The sequence below is a fragment of the Penicillium rubens genome, assembly GCF_028828025.1.
Source record: "Penicillium rubens strain IBT 27055 chromosome Unknown utg000002l_segment0_segment0, whole genome shotgun sequence".
NCBI classification, from domain to species: domain Eukaryota; kingdom Fungi; phylum Ascomycota; class Eurotiomycetes; order Eurotiales; family Aspergillaceae; genus Penicillium; species Penicillium rubens.
The window spans coordinates 1,986,172-2,012,890 of record NW_026890600.1 but is presented as its reverse complement, the minus strand read 5'-3'; the positions used below and the strand labels follow the sequence as shown (position 1 = coordinate 2,012,890).

Sequence of the window (26,719 nt, the reverse complement as noted above, 5' to 3'; positions counted from 1 at the left end):
AGTATAGCATAGATCATCCTCCGAGTTGATATAGGGCTGTGCTTAAGCTAAAATAGAACCAACCCACTTCTACCCTTGTTGATGATCCTTATCGGGGCTCAAGTGATCTCTTTCTTCCGCACTTGACCTTCTGGCAGTGTCTGACCTAAATTTAGGTCGTCATGCCGATGATAATCGTTACTTCAAAGATATCAAAAGTTAATATCCGTGCAATGTTATGCTATTTTGTCTTATATTCAAACCTAGTTTGGGATCTCTATAGCCTGACCATAATAGAAAATAGAGCCATGTCTGTTTTCCTTGGTAGCCTTGTTAATGTGGCACATAGACCATGGTCTGTGATACCCCAGCCTCTTTATAGAAATAGTTCTGTTCTTCAGATAGTCCTAGGGGCTGGTTTTGAGCTGATCTCTGCACCAAAGCCGGACATAAAGACCTTTATTGTAGCCCGCGGCATAATTCTACCGAAAGAAACCCCCCGATGTTAGGCAAAGGGCCATTTTCTTTTGTATCCCAGTCAACTAGATTTAGACTGTCTCACTCAGGTTGTACACCTACGGTGCATCCAGTTTAAGGTTCTATTCGAGTCACACTGAATTATACCCCAGAGAGTCCCGAGGTCCCCATCGAGTATCTCACCATAGCCGTAAAGCGGAAGTCGTGACTTCCTTATACGTTTGCCCTCAAATATGGAGAGAACACAAGAAGCACGTGTTCCTTCGTCGTCACGGGCAATCGTTCCTTCCTCAGGTCCACGGGTGGTGACTTTGTTTACTATTTCATCTTCCATCTCCCTTTTTCTTTTCTCTTCTCTTTTCTCTTCTTCCACTTCACGCTCGTTCCCATTTCCCTTCATTAACCTTCGTTTCCATCAATTTCTTGGTTATTACCATCAAGTCATTGTTTCACATTCGTTTTCAAACCCCCATCTTTCGCCAAGATGGCAGCTTCGACGCGTTTCAAGTTGCTTCTGGCCATGATCACCACTCTGGTGACCATGGTTGCTGCTTCGGCTGGTATGTCTCATGGGTGATACCTGGCTACATTATGATCACTTACTGACCTCGTTGCCAAACAGAATGCTACAATATCGAGTCGGTCTTTCTTCAGGACCCTCACACTGGGGAGCAGTATCAGTTTGGTGAAAGTAAGTCAAGCTCACTGTTTGGGTCTACCTTGGAATCTGCCGTGACTGATCATGTTCATAGTCAATGTTTTGCCTCGCGCTTTGTTTGGTCGTGCTGTTCAAGCTTCCGAACTGAGTAAGTCCAGGCCCTTCTCATGTCCTAGGAGACTCCTCAATTCCATCGGCACTTTTTCAGACCAAAAACTAACTTGATACTAGTCACTGTTACGGTTACCCATACTACCTGCGGTCATGATGAACCCACCACAACTGTCACCACCGATGTTCCGTGCACCACTGGTCACACTCTCACAACGGAGTCTACTACTCCAGTCCCGGTCAAGGCCACCACCCCTGCGCCTGGTGTCTCTGAGTCCACTGTGCCTACTACATCCTCGACCTTGGTGCCTGTCACGACTCAGACTTCTGGGTCCAGCACCCCCGAGGTGTCTTCTCAGTCGACTGCACCGGTTCCCTCGCAGACTCCAGTGCCTGTCGCCCCTACTCAGACCCCAGTGCCCAGCACTCCTGGGGTGACCACCCAGACATCTGTGCCTGCCGGCTCTCACAGTTCTGCTCCGGGATCTACTGAAGTGGCCACCAATTCTTCTACACCTGGCACTACCTTGGTCACCTCGCAGTCTTCTGTGCCTGGTACCGCTCAGACCCCAGTGCCCAGCACTATTGAAGTGCCCACTGGAAGCAGCCCTGTGACCAACACTGGATCCTCCACAGTTACTGCCACTGCTACTGAGTCGGTTACTTCTTCTCGTCCTAATGCTACCAGTGTGGCTCCTGTTCCTGCCACCACTGCTGAGGACCACACCACTTCCACGGTTTCTGGTACTTCCCCCTCTGAAGCGTCTACTGCTCCCGGCGCTACCGAGATTCCTGGAACTGCCTCTGAAGTGACTACTGGATCTGTTACATCTTCTCGTCCTACCAATGTCGTTCCTGTCCCTGGTACTACTGGAACTGCTTACACAAACTCAACTGTTCCCCAGGCTCCTAGCACTGTGACTGATGTGACAACGTATTACACTACGTCTCCTTGCCTCAACTCCACTGTGCTGGCTCCTACCCCAGTGACTACTGAAATCACTGTCACTGTTGAGGTTCCTTGCACCGAGACCACCAAGTGTGTCAGCACCAAGATTCTTACCACCAGCACCCTGCCAGTCTCGGACACGACTGTTCCGGCTCCCATTCCAGTCACTACGACCACTGAGATCCAGCCGACCATCCCCGTTTCTGTCCCGGCTACTACTGAAGAGGTCACTGTCACGGTTGAGATCCCTTGCACCGAGACCACGAAATGCATCAGTACCAAGGTGTACACCACCACCCCTACGGAGACTACCACTATCTCTGTGACTCCGATCCCGGTTACAGTTCCTGCTCCACAGCCCACCACTGAGGTGGTGACAACTGTCATCCAACCAACTGTTCCCGGTACCCCTCCACAGGAGACCACCAAGGTTGTCACTACTGTCGTCCAGCCAACTGCTCCCGGCACCCCTCCACAGGAGACCACCAAGGTTGTCACTACTGTGGTTCAGCCCACTGCTCTTGTCCCCATTCCGCAGGAGACCACCAAGCTTGTGACTTCTGTTATCCAGCCAACAGTTCCTGGTGCACCTCCACTGGAGACCACTGAGGTTGTGACCACTGTGGTCCCGACCGAGTTGGTCCCACTTCCGTCCGCCACCACGGTCGAGGCGACTACTTTGGTAAAGGTTCCTGCACCTCCTGCTCAGCAGCATACCACTGAAGAGACCACCGGGACCCAGCCAACTGTGGTGGCCCCGACCACTCTGGTGACTACTACTGAGTCCAAGGTCTCGGTTGTGCCTCCCCAGGAGCCTACCCATACCCAGGAGGAGACCGTCCCGCCATCCCCTCATGGTACTTCACCCAGCGGTACTCACACCCCTTCTCCTGTTTTCAACGGTGCTAATGCCGCTGGAATCATGGACAGCCGCCTCTTTACCATGAGCATTGTGGTTATGCTCTCTCACATCTTCCACTTGATTCTGTGAGAGCTCTACACATTCTGTTACCGTGTTAGGAGGCAAGTCTATCCATCTCTTGATGTAGCAAGGATAGTTCCTGATGCGATGATTGTGTTTGCGATGGAATTCGAGGGACCCATATTTTGATGGGTGGCCGTTTGTTTTTTCTATGGGATGCACTGGCTCCCCTTAATCTTGCAAATTTTATTAGTGACTCATATTCTAGTTGAAGCATAGGTTTCCTAATCTCAAGAATGTTCACTATTGGTTGTGCCTAAATGATAAAGAGACTAGAGCGTCTTGTAATCTGTAATCTTCAACTGAATAGAAAGCCCACGGACAAGAGAGCTGACCGAGCAGTGAATTCAGGTAGTTATGTTTCGGTCGTGAATGTTACAGATAAAGAAGAAGTAGTACATGTAGTACGTATGTGTAGTGAGCAGCCAAAACATCGAACATAACAACAATGACCAGTATGATAACCTCACAATGGATGAATGCCTGATATCCCCAATAAATGGGTACAGCAGCTTGGCTAAAAGCCAGGGTATCTCAGAGAAACAAGGAGAATGCATAGGTATGTGCACATGGAGTATACACACAGGACAGACGTGAATGGGCACAGATGTCCCCCAACAGAGTTCAAACCTCAGCCTCACCACCAAGGGATTCAATGTCTCTCGTCACAGCACAAATCCGACATCCATCACCGATCTTGTCTCGCAGGATTCTTGCCGTCGTGACTTTAGGGCCAACGGTGCGAGATGCGGTGGCAGATCTGGTTTCGTCGACTGGAGACGTGGCGCGAGGTGTAACATCGGCAGATCGGTCACGGCTGCTCGTGCCAGATTGTTGCTGTGGCGTGTCTGGGTGCAAGTGGGATAGGTGGAAAATATGGCCACAAGCAAAGCCAACAAGTATTTCTCGCTCTATAGCAGGTTATTATTAGCATCTTGTCCCAAGGATAACACAAGGAATGGAGTTGGATCAAAATCATACCGTTTTCGCGGAAGGCGGCTTTGCAACCGCCGCATCTTCCCTGTCCAGAGCCACCGAATTTTCTGGCGCCACTGATCTCGGAGATTTGATCTTGAGCTTGGGCCTTCGTTGTCGGTGTCTTATTGGAATCTTCCTCTCCATCCTCGGTGATATCGAATTTGATTCCCCGCCGCTGACCTTTGCGCAGCGAGTCCATCCCAAGTGCAACTTCGCTTTGCATAACCCTAGCCGCGCCTTGGCTGATACTAGCCTGCAGATCATACTCACGGATCAAGCGAGTGAGACCCTCTCTTAGACCTTCGATCTCCAACCCGCTCGGAATCCGACGCACAAGCTTTATCGGGTCGATGGCTGTTCCCGCCTCAACAAGAAGACCATGGATGAACTTTGGCTTGTCCATGGAGTAATCAAGCAGATCCTCCCATAGATCAGGATCCTCCTGTGATTTTGCAAATGAAATGGCCTGTGAAACATCCTTGAGATCCGATAGAATCAAGTTCAAGGCTCGCTTTGTTTGGCCCATCTTGGACAAAAGGAAGATCAACTCTGGTGTGAATTTGTGGTCCTCGCAGATGGATGTGGCTTTCTCGAATGAATAAGATATGCTTGTTTGGAGGAACTCCATCAGGAGAGGCCGGTCGTAGTCGGCAAATACCTCGACCGCCGTATCGGCAAAGTTATCAATCAGGGCTTTGCCTTCATCGGCAGCAAGCTTGCTGGCTGCATCCCGAGCATGGATCCCACGTCCTCTCCTGGGCTTAGAGGCATCGTGCGGTAATGATTCACCCCGCCAGAGCGCACGGAGATAGAAATAAAGAAACAGGAACCGGTTTGCGGCAATCAACTGTGATACCACGGTATCTGGGGGAACAATGCCCGTGTATGCTTCACTTACAAGGAGCCGCGTGGGCTCGGAAGTCAACTCCTCCAGTTCGAACTTCGTGGCTGACTCCATCTGCTCTTGGGAAACGCGAATCATAATGAAGGCTGGTATTTCGTCGGTTACTGCGTCGAGCAGGCGGTGTTCCCGGACCAAAGCCATGGCGGCATCTCCATCTTGCAGTCGAATATAGCAACGCAAGGCTTCGCGATAGTGCCCTCCTACGAGGAACAACTTGGCGAGGCAATCTGTGAGGATTCCCCACTCCTCAGACCCGGCGCGCACTGATTCAGATTTCGCCTGTGCTTCGATGGCTTCTGTGACCACGCTCGCATCAAACAAGTCGGATGGCCATGTTTCGATCAGTTCTTTGAATTTGACCAAGTCTCGTGACACATAGTGAGTGAGGATGACTTCATAAATCCGAGAAGACAACGATGGATTTAAGTCAACCGGGATTTGTGAAGTGATCTCGTCGATCTTATCATTTTTAATAAAGGTCCATGCCCAGTGTTCCCATCTTGGGGCATTGCGGATGACTTTGCCACAAATACTCGCAGCGTCAACCCATTTCTCTTCGCTGACAAGTTGATTGATCCATAGTTCCCCCAGGCGAGCTTTTTCCTGTTCAGCAGCAGAAACTCTCGTCCGACCAGCCGTCATGATGGATGACTGATCATCAGCAAAAAATTCACCCAAACTGGTTTGAGACCTTCCTGCAGCCTCGGAAACAGCTTCGGTTAGGTCAGGTATGGAGCCCGCAGCTTCGGGATGTTGATCGACGAGACGCCATGCGTCCTCGTACTGGCCATGAGAGTCAAGCCAGGACAAACGGTCTGCAAGATCCCTTTTCACTGCAACAACACAGTCATACGGGCTGTGGACAAAGATTTTGGCACCAGGAGCACCTGAAACTTCCTGTACTTCCTTCGGAAGGGAATCCTCGGTCGCGTGGAGTTTGGACATGAAGGATGGAGCAACTCTACCAGAACCCTTGTCGCCGCTACTTGTGGTACTGCGGATGCTAGCACCGGAGCTGAATAGCCGTGCAGGGTACATAGTAGCATCCAAAAGCCCATACCCAAGAGCCCCTAAGGCACCGCGCTGGACGACTTGTCCCTCTGGTGTCTTCCACGGAGGCAGGACACTTAGATGGTAATCAGACGCCGAAAGACCTTCAAACCGGTTTACTGAAAGTGTATCAGCGCTGATTTCTTCCTTGGTTTCAATGTCAATGACACGAAGTTCAGGTTCAAGGCCCTTTTTCCGATTGCGTGTCCCACTGCCTCTTCCATTACTTGCAGTTTCACCTTCGGTTTCCATATATGCGAGAATGACAAGAAGACGAGGCGTATACAATGAGATTCCAGATACCACGCAATCTGTTCGTAATCTGTGTTCGAAGTTAGCGGCGAACGGTTCGGCCAGTGAGACTCCCAGCTTACATTGTAACAACCTCTGCAGAGCCCACTCTCTCGCCCTTGGATGTTTTGCTCGCCCTCTCGGGATAGACATCAATGACCCAAACAGTTCCTCCCCAGCCGACAACAAGCTTTTCCACCTTCTCAGTAGGTACAGTTGATTGTGCCTCTGAGCTTTCTGGGTTTTCATTTGGATCGAGATTGTCTCCACTGTCTAAAGCAGACTGGTCGATCCACTCTGCGCGTGCTCTCCAAACACCGGCCATTTCATCCCAGCCGGGACGATTTGGGCGATCAATATGACTGATCCGTTTCCAGGCAAATTCTGTCTCCGAAGAATCAAGGTGCAGATTTGACCGCATAATCTTAATGCCTTCCTCGTTGACCCAGGCCACGTATTTTCCTGAAAGTGACCATTTAATTGTGCTTATAGCCCCTTCTCCGCTGTGGATAATTGTGTCTTTTCCACTATTGGCTGCCAGGCCCATAGACCCAAGCCAACTTGACGCTGTGGCGGCCGCACCCCCCATTGTCGTAGAGTTGGAGGTAGCTCCGATACGACCGCCAGTTGTCAGGACTAATTCACCCGCTCGGCCACCAGACAGGAACGCCCGGTCAGTTTTGTACTCTGGAGATAAAGCAACAGACTGAACTGGGCGTCCAAAATTGCGCAATAGCACATCCTTGGGGTCTACTAGCGACGAGATGCAAACGTGACCATCGATTGAAGAGGTTCCAATATAAATCGAGTTTGATGGCGTGGGAGGCACAGCGGGATGATTACCGAGTTTTCCTTGACCACGGATACTGCCGGTGGTATTAGATGATCGCGTGGATGGTCTGTGTTCTTCCGCGGCCTGCTTGCTGAAGGCGTCTTGCTTAAGGTTCGGGAGTGGAGGCGGAAATGGCGATATCGATATTGAGGTGACACTTGCTGAGTGTGCATGGTATACACGGAGAGATTGTAGAAGCGGCAAGGACATAACATGCTTGACAAGGTCAGCTCATATGTTCTCATGTTGGTGTAGCTAACTTACGACGTTCCCGTTGTGTGTCCCGACGACCTAGGCAACTCGTTAGCTCATTATATAGCATAAGTTTCGCTAGAGATACACACCATTTTATCTCCTGCTACAAGGAATGAGCTTGTCGCATCCCCGTTGCGATATACTGATCCCAGGTGCTTCGTAAGGTATGCGTACTTGAGGCGGGGCTCCTCGTCCTCCTCGTCCGAGTCATCCTCTTCCTCGGCCTCCACTTCATCTTCTTCATTATCGCTGCTACTAGAGCCGTGGTCATTGTGTCGTTGGTCTCTATCTTGGACGTCTTCAGTCGTGTTTGTAGGTGATCTGGTTCGCATGGATGAGTCGTGCTTGGGAGTGCTCTGAACGGCACTTTCGTCCGGCGGTGTCGCGCCAGGCGCGTCCATGGCGAATCCCTCTCGGCACCTGCAGCTCCCAAGCTGGTTGAAGTAGAATGCGACAAGCTGGAAACGGGATTCTGTGGTTCTACAGTTGAGCCGGGGTAGGTCAGGGCCCCGAGCTTGGTTCCATGACTAAGCGGGGCATCGGGCCGCGGGCAAAACGATGTCATCGAGCCACTAGGCTTTTGTTCATTCGACACACACACAATGTTTGCCAGGCCATATGTCTGCTTGAGCTGCAAGCGCCCAGGATTACGACTTCCTACGCGGCCGCAAACCCAATATCTTCATGCTTCTCCTCCATTAGCACTTCCCCGACGGAAGGATTTCTTCTCATCTAATGCCCATTTGAAACAAAAACAGAACAACACCGATGAACCAATTGAGTTCTCTCGGGATTCCCAGAAGCAACGTCGACGGGGTCCTAGGGTACCAGCAGCTCCCACTTCATTGCGGCGAGTAGCGGTGGAAGCACAGAGGTCGAAGGATGGCATTCTCTCCAAGGCGCTCCTCAAAGAGCAGGGATTAAATCGGACAAAGGTAGGTATAACTGGGCTTTTCTATGATTGACTTTTACTGATTGCTTTGGCGTCTATAGACAGTGACCGCGTACGCCGTAGCCGAGCAATTCAACATCCGCCAAGTCAGGGATATTTTGCAAGAACGAGGATATGAACCAGATCCGTTGGAAACGGGACTCTTCCCGCAAGTCGTTCATGTTCAAATACCGTTAGACTCCATACAGCGCTTGACGAATCCCTCAAGCACAGATCTACCATCCGACGAAGTCGGCGATTTGTTTGTGTTTCCCTCCGGTACAGTGGTAGCATGGTCTCTCCCAGAAGGATTCACATCATTCCTAGCAACACGAACTCTCTTACCCGCAGCAGAAGGTGCCCATGTGGATGAGTTGGAAACTGAGGATCTCGAATTCGTGGAGGACCCGAGGCGGGAGAACAGCGTGATAAAAGGAGACACAATTATACTAGGCACCAGCTCGGGTCACGGAGATGCAGAGGGATTGCCAGCGGCGCAACAATCCGTTGACACGGTGTTGACTAAGGTTGCATTTTCGTCAGGTCTTGCTCGGAGTACGAAGTTGGCCGTCCTCGAGAGCCTTCTTTCAAACTATTTTGAATCGACTCGGCCAATTCCGACTCTTCTCTCACAGGGATCCCGTCTCCCTTTTACACGAGACTTCGTACTCCGCAAGACGGGGCAGCTACTCAGTGTTCGAGCCCAGCTTAATCTCTATTCTGAGCTCACTGATTCCCTTCCCGATATCTTTTGGGACAGCCGACATGAGCTCGGCTTGGAGGGCTATTACGAGCAGGCAGGCAGAGCTTTAGATGTTGGAATTCGCATCAAACTGCTGAACGAAAAGATGGACTATGCGCAAGAGATCGCAAGTGTACTCCGGGAGCGCCTTAGCGAGACACATGGTCTGCGGCTCGAATGGATTATCATTCTTCTCATTGCCGTTGAGGTTGGCTTTGAAGTATTACGTCTGTGGAAAGAAAGAGTACATGAACAGGAGGCGCGCAAGCAGGAGGCCTCTGGTCACCCGAGGCCAGAACTGACAGGCGCAAACTGAGATAGATTATTTTGCCCACTGTTGACCAACTATGATACCCCTTCACTCTTCAACGACCATCTCCAACTTTAAACGAGTGCAATAGAAAACATGGCTGCTGTCGTGCAAGTAAACCAAGCCCAGGTGACCCTTATCAGCTGCCCCCGCGCTTAGTCATATGAGACTCCGCACGAGGCGACTACGATGGTACGCCAGTGACCGCTGTAGCCTCCTAAGTACACCTGTTCCTCGTCTAAGTACGGCCGTCCTAGTACTTGTCTACTTTGTCTACTCTTATATCCTTTCTGTGTTCCAGTTTGACAAGTGTACTCCCTAAGATCACGGGAAAATGCTGTCATCAATGATGCGGGGATTATCACAACAGTTCATGGGGATCCCTGGACCCCAGAAGATCCTCAAGACTTTCGGCTCACTCTGGCTTTCACAAACTTCAAATGAGAATGCAAGGCCTGGGACTTCATCATCATGCCCTGTCTCGGAAATAAGTTGCCAGGCCAGGTACCACGGTCAAGACACCTGCTGTTTCAATTACCCCGGCGGTCAAATGCTACAGACACAATTCTGGGATGTCGACCCTGCACTTGGCCCTGAAGACGCATGGACTATCCATGGACTGTGGTGAGTTTTTACCTCATCCAGGTTGGTCAAATATAAAACTAACTCTTCAGGCCTGATCACTGCAACGGCGGCTTTGACCAATTCTGCGACTCCAGACGCAAGTACAGCAACATTTCTCTGATTCTAGTTGACGCGGGCCGAGGAGATTTACTCGAATACATGAGCGAATATTGGAAGGATTTCCGTGGTGACGATAACCATCTGTGGGAACATGAGTGGAATAAGCACGGCACTTGCGTCAGCACCCTGGAACCAGATTGCTACGAGGACTATCTGCCGCAACAAGAGGTCGTGGACTACTTTGACAAGACTGTCGAGGTTTATAAGGACCTGCCTTCCTACGAGGTTAGTTTGACATCAATGTGCGACTAAACTCGGATCAAACCGCTAACCATGCATAAGTTCCTGGCCAATGCTGGCATCGTACCATCTCAGACGCAGACATATGCTCTTGCTGATATTGAAGCTGCATTGGAACAAGCCCATGGAGACCCCGTCACTGTCCGTTGCAGGGGCGGCGCCATCAATGAGATTTGGTACTATTTCAATATTGCAGGAAGTCTGCAATCGGGAAAATTCATCGCTGCAGGTCCAGGTCGGTCAACCTTCAATGTTACCCACTATAGTAGATTGAAAGCTTGAAAGCTTACAAAATAATCAGACGGCCAGAAGTCCAATTGCCCCTCCAGAGGAATCAAGTACCCACTGAAGCATGCCCGGGACGAGCCTACTCAGACGACAACCATAGGTTCCCCCGAGCCCACAGCGCCAGGCACTCCCTTTGCCGGCCGAGGTAACCTGATTGTTCAGAGACTTAACAGAAAGCACGGCTGTATCATCAGTTACGGAACTTGGTTTTCGTCCGGGACCTGTGCGACTTTCCGGGCCGAAAAGCTATCAGGTTCGTAGCCGCGATTTCCGCATATGACCTCTCTGCTATTGCTTGCTAACATCAAGTAAACGGTATCTTGCAGATGATATATTTACTCTGAAATCTAGCAAGGGGCTCTGTGCCTTCGAGCGAGACGCCCTTACTTGCGGACCCCACGTCAGCACGCCAAGCGAGTTCACTGTACGTATATCCCAGATATTTTCAGGATCTCATTTTCATGATTCTTACACTGCATACAGTCCACGGATGGTAAGCTCGCTTACAGTGATCACACTACTTTCTTTGCCGACCATCCACCCAAGGGACGTACGCAGAGTAACGTGTATGCTTCGCAAGGGGGGCGCCCTATTGAGATCGAGATCACATGGGCTTCGAAGTAGATCGGTTTCTTCACTATTATTTCTTTTCCTGTGCTCCTAGTGGAAAGCAGGTCAGCCGATCGGGATCTGATAGAGCTGCACAGAAATCCCGGATAGAATGCGACGAGAAGGCTGCCAGACGCCGATTCCTGACGCAGAATCGTTAGAAATATTAATAGAAACACGCATTATTTAGAGTAGTATCTTAATATATGTTACTTTCTTCGTGAACGAATATTTTGTACTTCGAACCCTGAGCGTTCAAGTCGCCAGAATGGGCAAGGTCTCTGGGGGTGCTTTCCCTTAGGCTGTCTGGCTCTTTATGCCTCCTTTCCTCAGATCTACAGATCAGTACAGTAAAATATTGTATAGGACTGGATGCAAGCTGTATGCATAGTTAACAAGTTTGAAATAGTAGAGTACAGGCTATCCGCAATTATGTCTGTCATCGAAAGGAAAACAATCCTTCGATTAAGCCATCCTTTGTTGAAAGGGTAGGTACAGAAAAGATCCATTGAAAGTAAAGACGTCAAATACATATCGCATCATGGGGGAACATTTAGAAAGGAAGGATAAACACCGGGAATAAACAGGCCGCCACGTATCGAACATCTTCAAAGAGATGCGATAAGGCCAAAAGGACGTGAAGAATAAAGCAGCCATTCAAAAGAGAAAAGAAACAAGAAACAAGAAGAGAGGAATACAGGGAGGAAATAAGGGCAGGGAAAAGCAAATAGCCCAAAACACCCGCAAGTCCGCAAAGTCGTTTCAAAATTCCCGAAATGTGCAGAGAAAGAAAACGCCCGATTTTGTCGTGGGTCATTAAAGTGTACAAGGTCGTCCTATATCGTTGCAAAGAAGTCTCGCCGTGAAGAAAATGATAAGCCGCGCCGTATGTGTCTCCGTGATTTTTTTGGTAACAAAAGTCGTTCAAGGGTCCACCAGGAACTCGCTGGACAAGCAGTCGATCGGGTCCGTCAGGTCGTCGTCCAGTTGGGGGATACCAGAAAAGGTCTTCTCGGGGTAGTAGGACGAGACAGGGGCGAAGTCGGTTGAATCGATGAACTGATAAGTCGGGAAACCAGGCAGGCCCGAGTGAGCGAGATGGCCGAACTCCTCTCGCAAGTCATCAGAGGGGTCTTGCGTCATGAAGATATCAATCTCCGAGCCGACAGATGATTCTGCCAGAGTGGGCGCCGAGCGAGGGGAGGACATTTCCCGAGGCGAGAGAGCAGAGTCACTGTAGAGAGACTCCTGCGAGTACGTGGATTCCTGCGAGTAGGGCTGGGAACCGAAATTTGATCCGTACTGAGCCATTGCCTGCTCATATCTAGCGTGAGCAAGCTGGGGTGGTGACAAAGGCAACATGTCATCCTCGAGCTGGGCATCGAGGGAGTTGTAAGTCTGACATGGCGAGGAAATGGTGTGGTATCTGTTTCCAGGTGAAGTGGGTGGCGTGTACGACGAGACGGCAGCAGATGGGGCATAGTTGGGCGAGTTGAACACCGGAGCATCTTGCAGAGTGGGTTGAGGCTTGACTGAAGCGGTAGAGGCGGACTTTTCAGCAACGCGTTGACGAGTACGGGTCGACTTGGCTTGACGAGTTTCGATATCCGGGCGGCTGTTCTTCTTCTTTGGGGGGCGGCCACGCTTGGTTGTTTTTGGAACCACACCGGTGAAGCCTCCGATACACATATCGCGCTGGCGGTGACGAGTCAGAGCATCCTGTCTAGCAAAGCTGGCACCACAGGCACACGCAAAGGGCTTGTTGCCACTGTGTGTCTTCAGATGGCGCTTGAGATCATGCCCGCGCACGAAGTGCTTTTCGCAAATGTCGCATTTGAATTGGCGGTCTCCGAGATGTGTTTGGACGTGGGACTTGATGTTTTCCTTGCGACCAAAGCGGCAAAGACAGCCGGAATACAGACAGACCCACTTCCCATCCTTGGGGTCAGGGCCGGAGATGAACTTGGCAATTTCGTCAGTCGAAATACCCGTTTGCTGGACTGATGCCTTGACTCGGGCATCGAGGTCATCGTGAGCAGGTACGTCGATGGGAGATGACACAGAAGATGGTGCTCGCGTTTTGGTTCCGCCAGTGGAAGATGTGATCGAGATATTGGAATTTTGAGGTGTCATTCCATATGAACTTGGAGATGGCATATCGGCAATTTCGGTGAATGACGCGCTAATCGGAGAGTTGACGGGGGAGGGCATTTGCTGCTTAATCTGCACAGAATTGACATAGGGGATTCCTTGCAAAGACTGGGCTCTCTGCATCTCAGCAGTAGCTGGGGTATGGGGAAATGAAAAACTTTGGGACTTGGAGGGTGTTGGGTCATTGCTGTACATGGAATAATCAATAGATCTTTTCAATGGGGTAGAGTCGGGGGTCAAGGGGGAGTCTGCCATATAATTAGCTTCGGTCTGGTTAGATTGAAGATAAAGACGCATACAAGCAGTAGACATTTGCGAAAGGATTTTCGCAGATGGAGCCTTTGGTTGAACAGAGACTGGGTGCATTGGTCCGGCATAGGCCGTCACCTGCTCGTTTTGGCCCATTGGCATGTTGCGCTGAGGAAACAATTCCCAATCGGCATTGCCAATAAATTGTTGCTGTTGCTGGGTCGAGAACTGCTCTTGTTGCATACGGTGGAGCGCAAGCTTCAATGGTGTGTTTTCGGAGCTTTCGCTGGCTGATCGAGACAAAGCCGGGGCGCCAACAGAAGAAGGCGCAGGGCTTCCAGTGGTGGTGTGGATCGCTTGCAATTGTTCTTGGTTGAAAGCCTGGCAGTCAGACCCGAGCGACTGGTGAGGTTGATATTGGTATGGCTGCTGCATGTGCATGCTTGATGGAATGAAAGACCGCTCGGGCTGCTGGGCATAAGAGTGATACTGCTGTACATCCCTCTGTTGAGATGGGAAACCTGATTTTTCGTTAAAATAATCTCGCAACTGCGAGACCGTCTTCGGCATGTGTCGGTCCATAGTGGGCTGTTGACTGAAAGAGCTGTAATCCACAGTCTGCCCTCGACGATGTGACCGACGGGGTTGCATATTGGTCATGACTGGCGCGGGCTGGTATGGCGCAACTGGTGTGGAGATTTGGCGGCGATGACGACCGGTTCCCAGCGCGTTGGAGTTCATGATATCGCCGATTGACGGTTGGGGTTCCTGATTGAAGTGTCAGTATGTGAATATGAAAGCAATGAGCACTTAGGAGGAAGGAAAGTGGAAAGGTTTGTTAGAGCCTCAACTCAAGTAATTCAAGTCAAGCTTCAAAAGGTCACACAGCTCAAGTAGATTCTGAACTGAACCTGAAAGAGCAGAAATGCGAATGTATGAAGGTTTCCAAGGTTTGGTTCTGGAACCCCGATCTATGTGAGACCCGTTCTCATCAACAAATTTGGGGCGTTGGCATAGCAACGCCCTTAGGCGGGCGTCTGGGAAACCAAAGGACGGGCCACCTCTGACGAAAAGCGGGTCCTCTCCCTTGCCCATCGTCGATTTTTATCCTTCGCTGAAGGGACCTTGCTTATAATTATTCGACTTCTTCTGCAAGGGAAGTTAATCCCTGTGATAAAATGCATGTAAATGTTACCTATTCCTATAAACTCGATGACTCCTCGGTTCGTTTCCGAGGAGATTCAACATAAACAAGTCGATCTCATACTATATAGACCTTGGCTCCATATATAGTACCCATAGGCCCGATAGCCTGATAATACCCATGGCGTCACATCAATATCTGATTCGACCTGTCGAACACGGGATAGATATTGATGGCCTCAGGCATAAATCAACGAACATCCCTTTTGAGTCACGTGTGGGGCTCTCTGGCAAGACGGGCCGACACTTTTTTCCGTCTGCCCTTCCTTTCCTATCATGTGATCTGGTTGGTCAGCATTTCATTTCAAGCTAAGCTACTTTTGGTATACGACCCACCCACGTGACCGCACAACGATTTTAATCACCAACCGGCTGCCGCGCAGAACGATTTTCTTCAATCTTGCAAGGTTGAGGAAGACACGACTGTCGAGGTGAGTTTTGGTCCTATACAGGCAGATAGGAATGTGATGAGCATGCGAAACTAGCATTCTGTCCATTCTCTCTCTGTCTCCCACATTTTCGTCACGAGCATCCCACTGACATTTTGTTCGCAGGCCTTCATCAAGATGCAGATCTTCGTCAAGACCCTTACGGGTAAGACTATCACCCTTGAGGTGGAGTCCTCCGACACCATTGACAATGTCAAGTCCAAGATCCAGGGTAAGCCCAGCCGAAATCCGCGAGCAACGATCGCACAAACGACTCGAAAAAAAAAAAGGCAACATAGGCTAACCCCGCACCAGACAAGGAGGGTATTCCCCCCGACCAACAGCGCCTGATCTTCGCTGGTAAGCAGCTCGAGGATGGCCGCACTCTTTCGGACTACAACATCCAGAAGGAGTCGACCCTTCACCTCGTCCTCCGCCTGCGTGGTGGTGGTAAGAAGCGCAAGAAGAAGGTCTACACCACCCCCAAGAAGATCAAGCACAAGCACAAGAAGACCAAGCTCGCCATCCTCAAGTACTACAAGGTTGACGGTGACGGCAAGATCGAGCGTCTTCGCCGCGAGTGCCCCGCTCCCGAGGTATGTGATGACTTTTTGTCTTGCGACAATAACCCTTGGATTTCAATCAACGGAAAACTAATTTATCTTCGTAGTGTGGTGCCGGTGTCTTCATGGCCGCTATGCACAACCGCCAGTACTGCGGTAAGTGCCACCTCACCTACGTCTTCGACGAGGCCAAATAAATGGTCTAAGTCGGGCCGTGGTGTGCTGTCGCCGAACTTGAGCATGGTTTTCGCTAGATCGGGGCAGGTGATGGAGTATCACGGTTGACGTTGGTTGATGATGGTTCCTTGGAATACCCATGTGCTACAGTCAATATAAAGAACAAAACTAGGCATCCGCCGAAAATTCGAAAATCCCAAGTAATGATGGACTCGTATGTATTCGTAGACATCGATATTGTCACACTATCTGTTCAAAGCACTGTACAACATACTGCGAAAAGCAATGCACAACGCCATGCAAGCTCTCACTCACCTACTCGTCCGGGAAGCCAGCCTTGACATTGTCATACTTGCTCTCGGGATACTCGAGAGCATTAGCCGACTGATCCAAAGCGCCTTCACCACCCACACCATCGACAAAGATACCGATCAAGCTCCCCTCCGCCGGATCAGCCTCCTTACCACCCTTATCACCACTACTCTCCCACCACATACCACCACCCAGTCCGCGATCGCGAATATAGTTCGCCTTGACCTGCGCCATATGGGCAGTATCGTAAGAAACCATCGTGCGCGCACCGCCATCATAGCAGAATGAGGCACCAGATTCCTCATCGAACTGTTCCTCGGCCCCGGGTCTGGGCAGCGCCTTGTAATCCCACACCCCGTTCTCCCAACTACCCTCTCCAACCCCGGAGAAGGGCGCGCCGGGTCCATCGGTGTCTTCAAATGCACGTCCGTACAACGGCATGCCCATGACGATCTTGGCGGGTGGTACACCGCCGTCGTTGATGTAGTAGTCCAGAGCAGCATTGATCGAGAATGGTGTAGATGCAGGGTTGGAATCTGAAGGGGCGATGTTCGCTTGGTGGCCAGCGTTGGTGTCCCAACTTCCGGCGAAGTCGTATGCCATCAGGTTGTAGAAGTCTAGCACTGGGGTCATCTCTTGGAATTTGAGCTTCTCGTAGTTGCTCGCACCTGTAGCGGTTAGCTTGGTTCACGGCAGTTGTCCATCGCCGGGGATATGGTAGACATACCGGCAGGACAGGCGATTGTCAAGTAGAAACGGCGATCGGGCCCAGCCTCTCTGTCAAGAACCTGTTTCCGGTCAGTTGGTTCAATGCGAGATTCGGAGAACGACATACCTCTCGGCATTTCTGGAGCAGGAGAACTAGGTTCTGGGCCTCGGTGTCATCTGGATATAAAATGAGCCTCGTTCTTCCTTCGAGTATGTTCTGGCAAACTCACCCTTAGGATATTCCCAATCGATGTCAAGACCTATAAAGAGTCAAGATCAGCATCGTACGCCGTACCCAGTCCGGTAAAACATAACACATACCGTCGAATCCCAAATCCAGAACCAGACGTGTGGCCGATTCAGCGAATGTAGTCCGACCTTCCTCGGAGCTCGCAGGCTGCGCGAAATTCGCCGAGTACGTCCAGCCACCGATAGAAAGCAAAACCTTCATCTTGCGGTTCTGCTTCTTAAGCAGAAAAAGCTGCTTAGCACATCCGTACACATTGTCACCGACGTCATTCCACGAGTCTGTCGGGTAATGCTTCTCGACATCAGACCAAGAGTCGGTCAAGTACCTGCGATTCTGGGTCAGGACGTCTTCTGTAGTAAGGATCAATGGCATGACTTACACTTCGCCGTTTTCGGGCCGAACGTTCGCAAATGCATAGAGGATGTGCGTCAGCTTGTGGGCGGGCAGATCCTGTGGGTTGTAGTTGCGGCCGTAAATTGCCTATGGGGTATGTCAACATTGTTCTTTTTGGGTGTGTATGTCCAGCCAGTTAGAGTTTGGCATTGTGAAACGGACGGTCGGGATCGAAATGGGAACACGATTATGCACATACCCAATTGACAAAATAGGCGACTGATCTCATTTCAGACATGGTTGGTGTATGGGTAGGAGGGTTGAAGTACTGCACGAGAACAGCCACAAGTACCACAAGTAGGGTAAACAAAGCAATGGGCTTAAGCGGATAAGCCACAATTTCAAGTCAGAAGAAAGTCAATGTCGGAGACAAAGGAGCAGCAAAGAATACCTAGAGGCGAGTATTTCTAGGGTACTTTATGTCGCAGCCTAATTGTTAGTGGACTGTCGTACCTTAGGCGTCTGGGCAATATCAACGCCACAACGTCATTGGGCAGGACTCACATGTGGCGGTGTATGGGTTTAAGGCACCAAGGCAACAACCGTGGCTGAAGATGGTTAAAAGAAAAGGATCAGATAGAAGATCGGAGATCAGTTAATATAACTGTTATAACCAAAGATATCATTTGTATAATCTGAATGGCGAGATGTGAGACTATATATGTATGTTGACTACATGCCCAGAAGGGTCCAAGAAAACGTGGTGCGTGACACCTCCACCTGTTCAAGATGCATGTAACCTCATTTTGGGCCAATCCCTAATATGTTTCATGTAATAGTATGTTAGATTATTGTCGAATTTAGACTTGGTGTAAGCACAAGATAGGAAGATAGGAAGTACCAAGTACTCGTGATGTTGAAGAATGCAACTCTAGGCAAGAATGCGACATGGCCTAAGGAAAAGAAGCAATACTAAGTGGAATCATGACTAGTCATGGGAGCTCGTCTATTATATTGTCAAATTGAATATCCTGAAGTTAGTCGAAGACCTCATGATTGAAAGTATCTCTCGCAATGCAGATCTAAAAGCACCTCCATAACATCTAGTGAGCACGTCCCCTTCCTCAATTGTAGGTTAACATTAGCTCCATGCAATACCTCGATATATAAAACCTTGGTCAGACGACCTACGCCCTCAAGTATGCCCACATGGGGAGTCGAGCATGGATCGGACTCTTTCGGCAGTAGATCGACCATTGAACCCGTGGCAAGTGACAACCTCAAGCCGAGAAATGTTGGGGAAGCGGCAATCCCGGGTAGTGATATAGCGAGTGATGTACAAAGACCGACCGGGATTACAAGTGGACTCGGAGTTTAACACCCTTCGTTCTGGTCATAAGATGATCCTCGAACCTATACATCAGGGTATTAACAGGGAACTGTAGGTCTATGCATGATCCCCAAGTATGCTTGGCCTCGATGCAACCTATCAGTTGCCGTATATTTATTTCCTCCTTTGTGATTCCCATGTGACGAATGCTGGGATCACAATATGAGTTATGAACTGGTGCATGAGATGGGTAGTTCTATGTGCTATATTGTGAAATGCCAGAGTGTTTATGCACCAATGCAATGGACATCATGGAGGTCACCGAAGGTGATGTGCAACGATCGACAAAGCATCTTTATCCAACATGCCCCACCTCGTACTCATTCAATGCCGATCGAATGAAACAGACACGAATCAGACATGGGGCTATTCGGAGGGCCGAAACAGCCGAGAAGAAATCTAGGGAGACATCTAGAAGAGAAATGTATGGACAAGAGGTGATCCGACAAACCCACAGTTGAGGAGCAAAATATAAAATATAAAACGTGGGTAGAACAACCCCACCAAAACAGCAAAATCAAAATGAATAGCAAAAAGAAGAAAAGAAAAAGAAAAAGAAGGGAAAAAAATCAAAATCAAAATCAAACATCCAGTCCATCGATAGCTGAACTCCAGCCGCGATCTGGTCATTCGGCGTGCTGATTGGATCTACACAGCCGAACTAACGCCCTTAGCCTGGCAAGCCGTGTCCGAAATCGCCATAGCAAGTTGATCCCGATCCACTTCGATCTCTGCAACGTCTATTTTTTTTTAAATCCTTCACTCCCGGATATTGTTGGTGGATCTTTATCTTTCAGCTGGCATGTCTGCCTCGGCGCCCCAGGTGTCGGGTTCAGGTGGGATTCAATTGCCGACAGGGTCAAGGACCCTACGATGTATCTTTTCCCCTAAGAGCAAAATTTGCATTTTGTATGTTGTAGAGACAGGTACTTTTGTGTCCGATCATTGTGGGGCTGTTAGGACTATCATCCCTTCTACCTATACTACTAAGTATACTGTCCATACAAGATAGTAGATCCAATCTTCAATACTTGAACAGTGTAAATGGAATCGATTTTGTTTTCTAGAATAACTCATAACACCTCAAACAGAAATGCAACCCAAAAAAAATACAAGAGGGATATCGTAGTAACCAAAACCACGCAATGAATCCAAACTCTTTTTGTCTCGAGGCAGTATACACGACCAGCGTATATACCCATCTCTCGCAAGCCCCTCTATTAGAAGAATCATATAAAGCCCAAGGCTCACAAGCAGGGAATCAGTAGAAGGCAAAATCCGAAAAAAGAAAAACCCCACGCAACATGCATTCGTTTCCGTTTCCATTTCCATTTCCATTTCCACGTCGAGTTTCATATCCCCATCACCACAACCACAATTACCGACTCCCAATCCAGCGACGGATCGCCTCCAAGGACGGGTCATCATCAACCCAGTGACCAGCGCGCAGATCAGCAGCTCGCAAGTCCGCAACGACATGCTGGTCCGTGAAACGAGCCAGGTCCTGATGGAGGGTAGCAGTTGCGCTCTTCAAGGCGGTCGAGTGCTGGGCTGTTGGAGGGGAGCCGCGGAGAATGCTGGCGCGCGTCATGGCCCATCGCCGGGCTGCGGCGGCGCGCAGGTAGATCTTATGCGCTTGGAACCGGCGTGCGCTGCCGTCCAGGATCACTCTGGGGAGAGACTGTTAGTGTCTTGACATTGATTTGGGGAGTCTGGGTTCTGTGTACCTCTGTAACTCGGCTTTCTCGGTCTCGGCGTTCCCTTGCCCTGTTACCGGACAGGGTTGGTAGTTGGCGGCCATTAGGGTCTGGGCGGAGGCTTGGGACTCGCGGAGTACGACGAAGCCATCTTCCCAGTATTCTTCTTGGGATGCTTCGACTTGCTGTTGCGAGATGTGGAGCAGGAGGGTGCGGTAGTCGTTGATTATCTCGGCGACTCGCATAGCGCGGGCTTGATTGACTGCTTGGTTATTAGCAGGTTGTTGGGTGATTGGTTGACTTGGTCAGCTTACATCCGTCTGCCATGTTTCTGGTAGATTAAGTATATAGATAGGAAGCTAATGGATCAGAGGATGGACGAGTAGGATGAAGGCAAAGGCAAGTATAAAGGATGGGACATCAAAGATAACCAATAAGAGATGAAGGAAAGGCAATGGTCATAGGAACTAATGGTCTATGGAGTCGAGAATGTTAGGCCACCAACAGCTGGGGGGTTAAGGAAAGATATAAGTCTTCAAAGATTGGAAATGGTGTCCTTACCCCATACATGACAGCCAACGATCCTCAACCGAAAAAGGAAAAAGAAAAGCTAAAATACTACACAATAATAATAACATAAAAATTTAAAGGATTTATCAGCCCGCAATACAACAGCGGAGCCAACGTCAGGATACATCATTACCGAGAGGATGAGCTGCACCAATAGATGGGCAAGATCCCACGTTCAGGGAGCTCGGGTTGTCGACTACAGCTGGGATGGGACCGGGCCACTCCATAAGCTCCCGAGAAACCGTTTACGGCATGACTAGGACCATCCCTGTTCCAAGGAGATGGATCCGACAGTGGAGAAAGGAACAGGAAAAAAGGGTTATGTATGTATGGGAAAAGACACGGCCTATTGCATTAACACTGGTCCGAGTTGTAGATTGAAAGTGGAGAGCATTAGCCCGCAGATGAGATTAGGTTCCTGTACGGCCGATTTGGGTTATCGCATGAGACGAGAGATGGTGTTTCATGCTGCTGATTGGAGATGATTGAGTGAACTATTCAGTGGGGAACCATTAAAATTTTTTATTCTTGTTTTGTTTTGTTTTGTTTTGTTTTATGGTGTTTTTTTCTTGTGATGCATCATGCATGACTCGTGGGACCCTTGTAGAGATTTCAGAAACAAAAGAGTAACATAGAGTAAGGGCAAAAGGAGTACTCTCAGCCTTGGACCTGCATTAGTTACTTGCTCAGACCTGAACTCGGACTTGACGTGTGGATCTGACAGTTAGGGAACATGTTCAGCTGGATATTTGCCACATTTATTCTTAGCCTCGGACTCACTTTTAGCCACTTTAGTATCCCCTAGCCGCTCTAGTTCAATTGAATGAAGCCAATCAGATATGAAGAAAGAAAAAAACCCACAAAACCACAAAACCACAGGGACGCATAATTTATGGGCTGTCAGGACCCAGCCACGAAGCCACATGTGGCGCCCCGCACAACAACTCTTCTTAGTAGCATGCCCGTCCCTCTCCTTGCTTTTATGCGTCCACGGGTGATAAACTAATATCGGATTGTCTCCAAATTTCCAGGTGGCGGATTCTCCAGTCGCAGTCTTGACAGGCTGAATATGGTCTCGGACTACCCGACAGGGTTACGCTATAGTATCCATAGGTAGTATCGATAATCGATCTATGCTCTACTCCGTAGTATCCATAGTATCGGCGCTAATGAATGGGTCGATACTCTACCAGTATGGCGTCAAGGTGCAGGATGAGCCCCGAACATGACCGAAAGTATACTCGTGCAGGAAACAATTGAGTTATCATTCACAGATCGTCTGTTTCTCTAAAATAAAACACCAGAGTCCTTCCATTACTGGTCCACATACGTCCATCGCTTGCAGGTCCAGCTCGCTCAGTCCTTCTCGGCTATGGCCTGCAACCGTTCATCAATCTCCTCTTCCGTCAGGGCACGGAACCCTGTAGTGGTTCCCTCCTCGCCGGGGGCCCGCGGCCCACCGACGACACCAATCTCAATCTCGTGCTTCTTGAAGTCAACACTTAGCACATTGCTGAGGGCTGTGATACCCAGCTCCACAACCTCCTCCCAGCTGCCCGTGGCCGCGTCCTTGTTCTTCAGCTTCTTCTCCAGGTAGTTCAACGCCTCCTGCTGCTTGGGACCAGATGCTGTTGCCTTGTACCCAACGTAGTAACCGGCCGGGTCACACTTGTAGAGCTGCGGGCCGCTCTCGTCATCCACAGAGATCAGGGTCGTAGCCACACCAAGTGGTCGCATGTAAGCCTGGAGAGGTTCGGAGAGAACCATGTCAGCTATTCCGTCTCTCTAGATGGGATTGCACGGTGGCGGAAAACCCTACCCTTTGTGTGTAGACCTGGTTGATATTTGCCAGACGCTTTGCCAGCACATCGCAAGGCATCTCATATCCGAACTTGTACCGGAATTCAGCAGCCTCACCACGGGCCCGGTCAACGGATGCACGAGCATCTGCTATGGAGCCAGTCATCACGCATCCTACGGAAGGCGAGATCTTGAAAACATGTGAAACGGAGGAGGGCTCGATCAATTTGTCCTGGTAGGCAGCGGATTAGCGTGAGCGCAATCCCGAGCTATGAACGAGGAATCCATCTTACAGCGACTTTCTTCTGCGAAATCACCACGGCACAGTCCTTGCCTCTCACACCGATGGAGGTGATGTTGGCTGAAGTGATGGCCTTGAATGCATATTCTGGGCGTTTTGTCAGCGGTAATGATAACAGCGTACGGATTGAGGCCGGGCAGATCGAGGTGGAATCATCGCCGATTGGGCAATACATACCGACTTGGTACAATCGACCCTGGTCGGAGAAGATGGTGATATGTCTGTCGTAGGCGCTTCCTGCGGAGAGAACGAAGGTCAGTCGGGGATGAAGTCATTAGGCTGGGCTGGACCATCGTCGACGAGGAATCATACCAGACATGACGGCAGATCTTCAAGTATTTTATAGCTAGATTAACAGAAGGAAACAAAAGGAATGAGGAAGGAGGGTCCGAGAGGATGAGATGATGGGGGTTGATCAGTGACGCGGTGCCAGAGCTGCCTGAGCTCAAGCTTGAGGTCGGCTTCACCGCCTTCCAGGTTCTATAAACAGTTCACCACCATTTGGTCATTGAATCTTTTACTATGAATGAGTATGAGGTATTGTACAGGATGATAAGGACCTGTAGATAGATGATCAAAAGACTGCCTCGGACTTGCTTTTGCTATTATTTTTTGTTCACCCTGGATACGTGGAATACCAACTTCGAAGAGCAAACAGACCATATAGACATCTACTACATACACATACTTCGATGCACATGAATTATGGACGACACGAGGATAAAATGACTTTTGACATGAACATAATTACACCGTCCCAAATGCTGTGGTAGAGATATATACACATCCGAACCCTAGGTAGCAATCCAAACGCCAATTCGTCAGAACTAGTCGCTGTCGCTTTCGCTGCTCGAGATTTCGATCTGAGCAGTCCTGAGCTTTCGCTTCTGCGTCTTTTTCGGCACAGCAGGCTTGGGCTTTTCTTCGCGAACTGGCACAAACTTCTCCTTCCTCTTGGCAGCTTTGCTCTGCTTGTTCGACATTGCGACACCACTGGGGGCGGACGATGAAGGAGTGCTTGCGGCACTTTGTTTGGCAGGGGCCGGGGTAGATGTCTTGTCATCACTGTCGCTGTCGCTGTCGCTGCTGCTGCTGCTGCTGCTGCTGCTGCTGCCACCGCTCGACGAGGTCTCGTCATCGCTATCCGGCGCAGGCTTGCTGGCAGCCTTCTTCGAAGCCGGGGCATCATCATCGCTATCCTCGCTGCTGCTGATATCAACAACCATAGTTCTGTTCTTCCGCTTCTTGTTCACCGGCGGCTCAGTAGCCTTGGGTTTCGATTTCGGCTTCTTCAAATCCTCAGCGCTGAAAAGCTTGCCGGCGACAGCGAAAAAGACTAGCTCTGCTCGCTGCCTCTTCGGCAAACGCTTTTGAATGTCTCCCTCCAACTTTTCTCCGAAGTCGACGTTATCCAGATCCTCGTCTCCTTTGGGCAAGCACTCGCGGAACGCATTGATGGCTTCTAGGTACTCGGGGCTTGTGGCTGGCTCCTGGTTCTCCGCTTCTTCGTCATCCTTCGGCTTGTCAAGATCCATATCGGCCTTGATCACATCTCTCGCAGCATTGCTCATTCGCACCTTAGCGGCATCACCTTTCAGGCCCTGCATGTACGCCAGCAGCGATGTGTTGTACTTAGAGGGGACATGCTCAAGCGAATACAGGTGCTTGAAAAGGTTGGTTTCCTTGTTCTTTTGGAACTTCCATGTCGCGCGTGCTCGGTGGTAGTGGCTCAGGTACGAGAGAATAGGCGTCTCGTGGATTGGACCATCAGCCGAGGTGGTGCCGTTCTTCCTTTGCTTCTTCTTCTCTCGCTTGCGCTTCTTCATCTCTTCGATAGCCTTGTCTGTGGCGTCTTCGGTGTCTGCGTCGGCCCCGTCGGTTGCGGCAGCGTGATTTCTCTCGGCATCGTCCGACTCACTTTCGGAGTCGCCGTCGAACTCCTTCGTTCCGGGCCCAAACGAGACTCGCTTCTTCTTTTTCTTGTGCGATTCTTCATCCTTGCCATTCTGCTCGTTGTCATCTTCGGTATGGCGGCGCTTCTTCTTTTTCTTCACTTCGCCGTCTGTCGCGGGTGTCGCATCCTCGGGAACGGACTTGCGCTTTTTCTTGTCCTTCTTGTCCTTCTTGTCGGATTTGGCGTCTTCTTTACTGGGGGTGGACTCCTGTGTGTCTGGACTTCTCTCCTCTCCAGTAGAATCCTTCGACTTCTTGAGCTTCGATCCGAGCTTTTTCGACGCCGGGGACTGGGCGTCCGTCTGGTGCGCCATCGTTGTCGAGGGTGGGTTGCGACAGGGTCAGATAAGGCACAAATTGAATTGAGAGGAGCGTGACGCTCAAAAGAAGGCTGAAATTTGAAGCTCACGGCCTGTAAATGCGACCTCGATTGTGTTGCTGAGATGGTTGGGCGGAGACTACTTTTTTTCTGCCGATCAATTGCGCTAGCCAATCATATTGTCTCTTCTATGTACATACATAGTACCTAGGTACTCTCAATGGCTATTTTGCAAGAGAATCACCAATTGAAACATATAAACAGCATGAATACAAAGGTGGACGGTACAGACTCGTCAGTCAGAAGATTGTGCTTGGAGGTTTCGTTATTGAGTCAACATCCGGATGCTTCGCCAACTGGACCATTCGAGCGCTGCACTCGACCAAGTACACAAAATGTGCGGCCTAGTCTGTTCTCTTTATTGATATACCAGAGTCCAGGATCTTAGCATGCAAAGAACTGAAGATTTGCTCACACAGAAAAGGAGGGACGGGAAGAGAGCTACCATGAAGAAGACAAACAAAGCTCCAGCAAACAACACCAGTGAGAAACTGACTCCACAACGCAATGCGTGATAATGTGATAATTTCTCATCTGGTCCAGAACGTTGCTGGGAGACAAGCGCCTAAGTCGTAGGGAGCCAAGGAGATATGGAGGTAAGATCAAAGGAAACTACCAGAGTATGACTGCCTAACTTGTTAGACATTAAGACGGGAATGAGAGGCTTTGTATAGACGCGCAGGCATAACAACAACGCGCAATTCATGGACCACGTGTAGTACTTAGGAGATGCACAAAAACTAGCCAACTTCTTCTCCAAGTGCCCGGACGAGCCGTACAGTTAATGAAAAAGTGTTCGCGTCGTATAGGGGTAGTGTAAGCCTAATGACACGGTGCAACAAGACATAGCCTAGCTGCGGGGTTCAAAAATTGGGTCAGTGGTTGATTTCCAAAGCACCTGCACGGAAGTTCTGGAGAGAGAAGA

The 26,719-nt window shown here is 49.9% G+C and overlaps 9 protein-coding genes across 9 annotated transcripts; 3 read left to right on the top strand and 6 right to left on the bottom strand.

The window, feature by feature from the left end:
* Positions 1-940: 940 nt before the first annotated feature.
* Positions 941-3,165, top strand: N7525_003232 (uncharacterized protein; the record flags this gene model as incomplete). Its single annotated transcript, XM_002559323.1, has 4 exons — positions 941-1,016; positions 1,079-1,147; positions 1,209-1,262; positions 1,346-3,165. The coding sequence occupies 4 exons, from the start codon at positions 941-943 to the stop codon at positions 3,163-3,165; spliced, it is 2,019 nt and encodes a 672-aa protein (XP_002559369.1).
* Positions 3,166-3,780: 615 nt separating this feature from the next.
* On the bottom strand, positions 3,781-7,867 carry N7525_003231 (CLH domain-containing protein; the record flags this gene model as incomplete). Its single annotated transcript, XM_002559324.2, has 5 exons — positions 3,781-4,067; positions 4,138-6,410; positions 6,463-7,427; positions 7,476-7,502; positions 7,556-7,867. 5 exons carry the CDS (start codon positions 7,865-7,867, stop codon positions 3,781-3,783), a joined length of 3,864 nt encoding a protein of 1,287 aa, XP_002559370.2.
* A 201-nt stretch (positions 7,868-8,068) lies between these two features.
* On the top strand, positions 8,069-9,455 carry N7525_003230 (RMD1 family protein; the record flags this gene model as incomplete). The annotated part of the gene is made up of 2 exons (XM_002559325.1): positions 8,069-8,401; positions 8,460-9,455. 2 exons carry the CDS (start codon positions 8,069-8,071, stop codon positions 9,453-9,455), a joined length of 1,329 nt encoding a protein of 442 aa, XP_002559371.1.
* Positions 9,456-9,795: 340 nt separating this feature from the next.
* Positions 9,796-11,345, top strand: N7525_003229 (T2 family ribonuclease; the record flags this gene model as incomplete). Its single annotated transcript, XM_002559326.2, has 6 exons — positions 9,796-10,073; positions 10,124-10,418; positions 10,476-10,668; positions 10,735-10,974; positions 11,048-11,145; positions 11,205-11,345. The coding sequence occupies 6 exons, from the start codon at positions 9,796-9,798 to the stop codon at positions 11,343-11,345; spliced, it is 1,245 nt and encodes a 414-aa protein (XP_002559372.2).
* A 909-nt stretch (positions 11,346-12,254) lies between these two features.
* On the bottom strand, positions 12,255-14,471 carry ace2 (putative C2H2 transcription factor (Swi5); the record flags this gene model as incomplete). Its single annotated transcript, XM_061212642.1, has 1 exon — positions 12,255-14,471. The coding sequence occupies one exon, from the start codon at positions 14,469-14,471 to the stop codon at positions 12,255-12,257; it is 2,217 nt and encodes a 738-aa protein (XP_061069663.1).
* Positions 14,472-16,416: 1,945 nt separating this feature from the next.
* Positions 16,417-18,002, bottom strand: N7525_003227 (glycoside hydrolase family 18 protein; the record flags this gene model as incomplete). The annotated part of the gene is made up of 7 exons (XM_002559329.1): positions 16,417-17,081; positions 17,141-17,201; positions 17,249-17,298; positions 17,352-17,381; positions 17,443-17,696; positions 17,751-17,851; positions 17,964-18,002. The coding sequence occupies 7 exons, from the start codon at positions 18,000-18,002 to the stop codon at positions 16,417-16,419; spliced, it is 1,200 nt and encodes a 399-aa protein (XP_002559375.1).
* A 2,470-nt stretch (positions 18,003-20,472) lies between these two features.
* N7525_003226 (uncharacterized protein) lies at positions 20,473-21,118 on the bottom strand (the record flags this gene model as incomplete). The annotated part of the gene is made up of 3 exons (XM_002559330.1): positions 20,473-20,764; positions 20,822-21,053; positions 21,106-21,118. 3 exons carry the CDS (start codon positions 21,116-21,118, stop codon positions 20,473-20,475), a joined length of 537 nt encoding a protein of 178 aa, XP_002559376.1.
* A 1,599-nt stretch (positions 21,119-22,717) lies between these two features.
* Positions 22,718-23,781, bottom strand: prs2 (proteasome core particle subunit alpha 1; the record flags this gene model as incomplete). The annotated part of the gene is made up of 5 exons (XM_002559331.1): positions 22,718-23,104; positions 23,181-23,393; positions 23,455-23,549; positions 23,640-23,699; positions 23,775-23,781. 5 exons carry the CDS (start codon positions 23,779-23,781, stop codon positions 22,718-22,720), a joined length of 762 nt encoding a protein of 253 aa, XP_002559377.1.
* A 508-nt stretch (positions 23,782-24,289) lies between these two features.
* N7525_003224 (WKF domain-containing protein) lies at positions 24,290-25,729 on the bottom strand (the record flags this gene model as incomplete). Its single annotated transcript, XM_002559332.1, has 1 exon — positions 24,290-25,729. The coding sequence occupies one exon, from the start codon at positions 25,727-25,729 to the stop codon at positions 24,290-24,292; it is 1,440 nt and encodes a 479-aa protein (XP_002559378.1).
* Between the last annotated feature and the right edge of the window lie 990 nt (positions 25,730-26,719).